At 34.4% G+C, this 8,258-nt stretch overlaps 1 protein-coding gene across 6 annotated transcripts in view; it reads left to right on the top strand.

Annotated features, from left to right (window-relative positions):
• Positions 1-204: 204 nt before the first annotated feature.
• The window catches only part of mtgo (miles to go), a 30,429-nt gene continuing 22,375 nt past the window's right edge, over positions 205-8,258 (top strand). For 4 of the 6 annotated variants that reach the window (XM_014230975.3, XM_014230974.3, XM_014230973.3 and 1 more), the window contains exon 1: positions 205-3,039. In XM_014230975.3, the coding sequence (XP_014086450.2) occupies positions 447-3,039 (2,593 nt within the window). In that variant the 5' untranslated portion in view covers positions 205-446. Of the gene's footprint in view, positions 3,040-5,803; positions 6,157-8,258 lie in introns of those variants that run through there. The other 2 variants (XM_014230976.3, XM_070106858.1) reach the window with 2 other exon arrangements.

Genomic DNA, 8,258 nt, shown 5'->3' with positions numbered 1-8,258 from the left:
TCATACGTAGAAACATATTGATTGAAGATTCATCGACGGATTTGTTGTATATATAGATATAAGTACATACATATGTATACATAAATTTTTTCTTCATTTACTTATTTCAGACGCATTGGCAACAGAACATCGATATGCATACAAGCAAATTTAAATATGGTTTTTATTATTATAAATCGAAAATGGTAGTGGTGGAAAAGTATTAAATCTAAATGTAAATGACTAATTTTATTTTGCCAGTATAAATTCATTTAAACTATAAGCAAGAAAGTCACAAAGGATACAATTAAAAAAGATCAATAAAAAGGAATTAAGTTTAACTCGCCTGAATGCATATAAAGAATGTTGAACTATTATACAAGCACCAAGATCGCATGGTTTCATATTATAATGTAGAAACTTAGGGCCAGTCGCAGAAGCGACTACTTAATTTGCATTTCAAACATATGGCGGCCACCGTCGTAAGCACCCAAATGTCCGCTATCGCTGCGTCATCTCACACTATTGATTCATCGCAGACCGTAATCACAGATCATCGGTCGTCTTTTTTCGCGAAAAATACGAATATTGTAAAAGCTAAAGTATCAAAGAATACGCCAAACTCTAAAGTGATGCTACGCTCTTCAAAACCTACAAAAGCACTCTCAGCGATTCCGATATCAACCATTCGGAACCAGTCGCTTAGATCCAATTTGCCTTTTGTACAAATATTTCATACACCATCTGTTACTTTAGCTAGATCACTTAGCTGTGATGATAAGGATGAATGCTCAAAAAGAATTGTTACAGCCGTCGGATTGACAAGGATGCAATGCGCTGATAATAGCACTCAGACTGATACTATGTGTAACACAGGGCAAGTATTTTTGACAAAAAAAGTACACGAACAGCAAGGAGTAAACGCTGAACTTAGGGAAGAGCACAACAATCAGAAGGATTTTTTGTCTTCAAAAACACGAAAGCAGAGCTCAATGTTTAATGAGATCTGCGACGAAAGCGAAGGAATTATTGCAATTGCACTGGATAGAAAACGTGAAAACGACAGTGAGAAGGATGTGCTGGAAGAAGAGAACTATTTCTTATTCAGGGAAATGGACTTTATAGGCATGAAGAGTGAATGTAGTAGAAGTAGTGATGACACTGAAACAAAAAGTCTCACTGAATGCGATAATGCTTTTAAGAAACCGGTTAGTATTTTGGGAGTTGAGCAATCTGTTATAAATTCTGATAATATTTTTGGATGCAAAACACATTCTAATACTGAAAAATTTCTGGAATCTGTTGAATGTACTTGTAATGATGCAACACAATTTAATATTGATTGTGACCAAACTTTAGCAAATTGCACGTATCAAGAACGCATTATTGACTATGACAATTTCCGGATAATAGAACATGTTATAGATTGTGCAAATGAAAGTTTTTGTAAACATGGTGAGGAAATGAAATGTGATAGTCCTTGGAAAGATACGGAAGAGGAAAACAAAGATCAAAATAAAGAAATGAACTTATCTTGTCGAGAGTTGGTGGCATTTATCGGTGAAAGTTATCAAATTATTAATAATGAACGTCATTCAATAGTACAGAATCAAGAGCAACCAGATTTACCTGTTGCGTCATCATTTAATTTAGATGCGCACCATTCTAGTAACGATAATGACGAGAAAAATATATATTGTTCTGGTGAATTAGTTATTGAGCCTTTACCATTGAATTCCGAATATGCGAATATGAACTTACATGAGACTTTGGATAACAATAATAACAAAGGTTACTCCAAAGGAAAAACTCAAATTTTAAATAGATCAAAGATACATCCCCCCGAAAATAACAAGCAAATATTAACTACGATTGATACAACTGATTCAGTTTCAATTGAATCTCATGCCCAAACTGAGTCATTAAAACGCAGTAAAGAACAATCGATGTCAACAATCCAAAATTCCACACCATCTATGGCATTAGCACTGAAAGCTCTAAAATCAAAACTCACGCCATTGGCCCCATCATTTCATCCAGCAAAAAAAAAATCACAACCAACTTCATCCACAACTACTGCCTCGTCATCAATGTATGCCTATGAGCAGACAGCGATTTATTACCAACAAGAGCCACAACTGCCTAAACCGCAGCTATCGCGCCCACAACAATTAGCAACTACAACTACTGTGCATAAAACTAACTTACAACAACAGCAGCTGCAAGTCTTACCAACGGTTCAACCAAGCTATTTCAAAAATTATTTTCAACATCAACACTACTGCTCATCATTGATACAAAATTTACAACAGGTCCACAATTTTGTAATATCCTCTAACGAACATTCTCAACATTGCGATGAATTGGGAAATATATCGCAAACTCATCTGAACAGTGCTCCCAGTTCAGTTGCTGTTGCAATCCAAACAAGCGCCTTGCCCGTGGCCGTCGCCAATCCGACGCAGCAAGCTCAACTGTACCCGGTTCAGTTGATTTCACTAGCTACTCCAACTCTAGTAGCCGACGCCAGTAGAACTTTTGGACAGCGGCAGCAACCATGCACCACTTCAGCCACAGTAACCACGGTTGGTAATGGATCCACTCCGTGGCCACTTTTAGAGGCAGCACCTTTTTTTATCGACCCACATGGAGAACTACACACTTTCTGTCCAACGCATGGTCACGCAGCTTTAAATGCAGCATCAGTGGAGACCGTAGTCAATCCACAATGTGTGCCATTTAATCAAGCAACCCTCAGCTCTACACGGAGTAACATTTCGCAGTCTTTACATTCCAAGCAGTATCAGAATACACTACAAAATCAAACTCGACCGCTAACATTAACCACTGTTCCAGTGGCGAAAGTCAGTACGACCAATCATCAGTTAGTACAAAACGCAAAAGCAAAGAATCAAAATCATAATCAAACCCAAAATCATCAACTACGTCACCAACAACAGCTTCAACAACCTCAGGCGCATTATCACCAGCAACAGCAACAGCAAAAATTTGATTCAGGCATTATACTAAACATTTCTGGCAAAGGCAAACTTCATCGAGGTAAGCGAACGCTTTATTGCTACTTTATATACTTCTGTGTACATTTTCAACCGTTTACCATGAATATTTCTTATTCACGTGGCATATTTTGAGCAAAGTAGTTGTACAAGTATGCTGAACAATGTCGTTTGCGAAAGTACAATACATTGGTGATGCATAAATTGTCAAATTGACTCATTGCGGAATTCACATAAATATAGTGCACGTTTACCCATCATATTTTATAATTGGATAACTGCTTATGTTTTTTGATATATTTTATGTTATTTGTTTGTAATACCTAAAACTAGTCGAGATAGAAAAAGAATCGAGGCAAGTTGTATACCGTGTGACAGTCGACCCGTTCGTAAACGAGATATCTTGATTAAAAATTGAGATAGCGCGATGAAACTTGATACACGTATTCATTGGCAACCAAAATGAAAAATTATAATACAAACTGTAATTTGGTACAGGGCGTCGATAAATGGAGAAGAATCTGTGGTTTGAAAGTTAATGGATAATGGGCGTACGTTAAATGAATGTCTATTAATATAGTTTGACGCCGAAATTGTACGAAATCGCCGAATATACCAGCCAGTGTGCGATAAATCTTCATAAATTGCATGGAAACATGTTTTTGAGTATATTTAAGGAATTTCAATAGTTAATCGGTCCAGACCATTTCCTATCTCCAATATACCCGGATATCCATCTGACTTTAAACTGTTTATGTTGGACTAGAGGTGTGATATTTTAATGATATCAAGTGCACATGTATTATTGAACATAATGTAATCTTCTAAACATCATATCCCTAATACGCGTATAATGCCTTCCGATTGTTTGATTGGCTTTTTCCTCATATACCCAATATTTTAAATTGAGCCCCTTTGGTTGAGTTTATATCAATTAGGTATAGTATAGTGTTTCCTCCTTAACTGGCATCCGGTGTCAAATTCGTATATTGTAAGTACTTATATATATGTATCTATAAGTACACTCTGCTCATTTTCTAGAATGCATCTTATATCAGAAGTTTAAATGTGTTTCTTAAGATTATTTTTAAATTATGTAGAATGATATACAAGTCTTAGGTCATAAATACCTTTAAAAAACTGTTAAGGAATAGCTTGTAGCAGTGTTCGAGAATGAACTATTCCATTTCATATTATTTCGCCACACAGTGGATCTTTGTAGTAGCCACATAAAAAACTTAGTTGCAGCAGTGAAAATTATGTAAAATGTTACCAACAGAAACATAAAACTGCAAAAGCTCCGTGAATGTGCTTAAACTTTATGAGACTATTCAGAATGTACTAAATATTTTATCTCATGAATTATTTGGATATATGCACATATGTAAATATTGTACCTAAATATTTATTAAAATACACTTTGGAATTCAACAATTAGTTGACACAAATTAATTGAAACTCCAGATAAAATTGTAGAAGTAGTGCCCAGTTGCAATTATAAATCACATTTTCAGACCCCTCGTTGTATTTTCAAAATCAATTATCGATACAGGTTATAATCAAATAATGCTTCGACTTCGATATAATTCTTATTTAAGCAGGTATAAGAGATCTATTAAATATTTTATCAGCAGATATTAATGTTATCGATACTAATCGAAAAACGTGCTAACACGTTTGTCTTCAAGCTAAAATTGCTTATAAAAATGGGCATTCATCCCGAGAGTGTTAATTAAAAACTTAGCCATATAGTTTCGTACCATCAACAGCAACTATTTTATACCGTCATAGGTATGTTTGAAAAACAAAATCATGGAAAAACGGCTCCATTTGAAGACACAGAAAAAAAGTGACAAAAAAGGTTCTGAAAGTAGTAAAATCGCTGTAATCGCAGTGTCATTCTAGATATCAACTTTGTTGGATAATAATATCATATTTGAAAAAAATAGTGTTTAAATAATTTATTAGTTCTAAACTATTGTAAATATTTTAAAATGTCGAATATGGTAATACTGTTTCGGAGAAAGCAAAAAGAACCTGCAGCTTTGATACGAAAAGAAATTGGAAAATCCTATGATGATGAGTTTTCATACTCACAGCGCTCTCATAAGTTTGATTTTGAGTCAGTTAACTCGTTCTGGGGCTTTAGGTGGATGAGTATTCACATTTATGCTCTCAAATCAACCCGCTCCTTAAAATATCAAAAATAGATACATATGTATGTATGTACTTGTATGTATACAAAAATTACATTTAATTTTTTAAGATACTTATATGTATGTGCGTATGTAGGTAAAATAAAGCGTGCCATGGGTGAAATGTTATCTTTTACTTATGTATGTATGCCCGCTCTGAAAAATCAATATAAAACAATATTTCAAAATCGAAACTAAATCTTGTTTAATACAAAATAGCCAAATTATGAAAATCATAAATCATTATATCCTCTTTATACAAATTGTAATACAATCATGCTTTGAAAGCACAATGGAAGCAAAGTAAATACCATACATACATATGTAAGTATGTAGATAGGTGCATATGTACATATGTTTATACAAGATGACAGAGATTGGGAGTGAACAGCAGCTACCCAAGAATAATTTCCAGTTGAAACACCGAAAATTCCATTACAGTGCATTCCAATAAAAAAATATGCGGTACTGAAGTCTTGTTGCCCGCAACAAAGAAAACAGGTTCGGCTGCCACACTTTTGCCGTTCCAACAATTTACCGAGTTTATTTAGGTTCATATACGCTCATTTTGTCGAATTCTCTTTTATAAATGAACGAGTACTCTCGATGTCCCGTGCATATTATCACAAGACAACTAAGAGTGTATAAGAAACAAGTGTGCGGAAAGCGTTAGAAGTGATAGCGGAGCTATCGACCGGTCTACTGGACTGCCTCAACGCAATGAGTTAACTGGATGGTTGGTCTGGTTTGGTGGATATCTGTATGTTCATTCGTTCATTTGTTCGTATGTAGCTGACTTCGGTGGATTGATTGTGGAGTCTAGTGGATGTGGCAGTTGAGTGAATGTTCATTGCTCGCTCGGTAGAAAGACGTACCAAAGTGGAGCGCTGAAGTCTGACATGAATAGTGTGATTCTAACATTCAAATCGAATAGTTTAGTCGAACTTAGTAAGCGGTGTCGTAGTGTAATTTTTTCACTAAGATCATATTATTTAAATACAATAAAATATACACACACTCCTCTTCAAATAGATTTACGTTAATATATGTATATAATATATACTCGTATATATAAATATTCAAATATAATATATATATATATATGCATGTATATATTGACATTTGCTGTAAAATGTATAATTTCAGACAATTTAAGTTATACATATGTGTATATTAATTGTAAATCGAGGAATATACGTACATGCTCCAGTCCATTGGCAATAAAAATTTGATTTTATACAATTTTCATTAATAGAGTGAGGTGAAAAAATAGTAAAGTGATTCGCATGAAATAAATTGGTTCTCACAACTTTCTGCATATTTGCGAATTGGCAGCATAAACTAAATTGAGAACTGCAATAAACGGGCGAATTATCGAGCAAAAGAATTTGCACGAGGAATTCCAGTTTCGGTTAAAGCGAACAAGAAAATAAAAATTGAATTTCAGTGACGTGTGATACTTTTCAGATACCGTCATTGTGTGCTCGTGGAAGTTTCAAATTGTAGAAATTGTGAAGAATTAAAAAAAGTGAATGAAAATACTATAGTGTAAGCTAACAATCGAAAAATGCAATATTATGTGTGCATATGTATACTATAAACTTTAAGTATGTAAAAAGATGTACATACATATGTACTGAAAATTATACATATACATATGTATATGTACGTATTCGCGCAGATAAAATAAAACGAAAAATATTTCAAAATTATATAGAATGCAAGACGCCTGTCGCAGACGGAGTTGTTTCCAAGAATATATGTATAAATATATATGTATGCGTATGTACGTATCTACATACACATGTTTTATTACATACCACAGTTGTACAAACGCTCGAAAGTATTTGCCCTCTTCGCTTTCTTAGCTTGGAACAGGGGATTCACTTAGTTCATTTTCTAAACGTTCGACAAATAGACGCAGGGCGCGGTACAAAGTCGTAACAAAAATATAATACTATACAAAAATTTATTGTGCCCCGCTTAACGTGTGGTTGGAGCGACTAACTCGCCACTCAGGCTACATAGTATGTATGAATGCAGATATATCATACGCGAGAAACACCGACAGAGCGACAGATTGCAGAATTCACGAATTCAATTGTTGTTTCCGGTATGAGAATTGTGTAAAGTAGTAGTGGTAAAAAATGCTCAACTCAAAGTGGAAATCCTAAACAACAGAGAGTGGTAAAAAATAACATCGATAGCACTATCATTTCAATATAAATTAAAAAATATTTTTGTGCATATATACATAATAAATGTTTAAAAAATTATTATATTCGAAAAACCAACTACATATCTGATGTTATTACATACATACTTACGCAGAGAGAAAATGTGCCAGTGTAAGCTGTGGAAAAAAGGCCCATATTGGCAATCAAACTAGCATGTACATAAGTTTGCAAATGAATTTTTAAGTTGTTGTGATAAAAAGAGTTAAAAATGAATTAAAGAAATTAAGTGAGTGTTGATTGGGCTAAACTTGCGATTAGCTCACCCCACCGATTTACTTGAAAATTCACACAGAGCTTCTATATATGGTTATAAACAATTTCCAATGGTTGTTTTTTGGCGGAAAAAAAAAAACTAAAAAAAAAGAAACGGTACTTTGTTTAGTTGTAACAATATCCGTTATAATCCGTTATAGAAAATGAAGTTTAAAGAGAGTGATATACTTTCTTTAACATTACTTTTTTTTGGTGCGGAAAGAAGTTTGACGCAATTGAATTATGAACACCGAGGTGTTGGACCGACCAGGGTTATATTTTTGAAAGCGCGGCCGAAGGTCGCCACTGCAGAAAGGAGTTTGACGCGATTGAATTACGAACACCGCGGTGTTGGACCGACCAGGGTTATTTTTTTGAAGCGCGGCCGAAGGCCGTCAATACAAAAAGGAGTTGAGTTTGTTTCAAAAAAAATTTTTTTTTAATTTGCGCAAAAAAAAAACTCATGGGACTTTCATTCTAATAACCTAAGAAAACTCTCTGTAAATTTTCAAGTAAATCGGTGGGGTGAGCTAATCGGAAGTTTAGCCGTTGATTGACCGAAGGGTGCTTGAATTTAG

The sequence above is a fragment of the Bactrocera oleae genome, chromosome 3 (assembly GCF_042242935.1).
Source record: "Bactrocera oleae isolate idBacOlea1 chromosome 3, idBacOlea1, whole genome shotgun sequence".
Lineage (NCBI taxonomy): Eukaryota > Metazoa > Arthropoda > Insecta > Diptera > Tephritidae > Bactrocera > Bactrocera oleae.
This window is presented reverse-complemented; position numbering and strand designations above follow the sequence as displayed.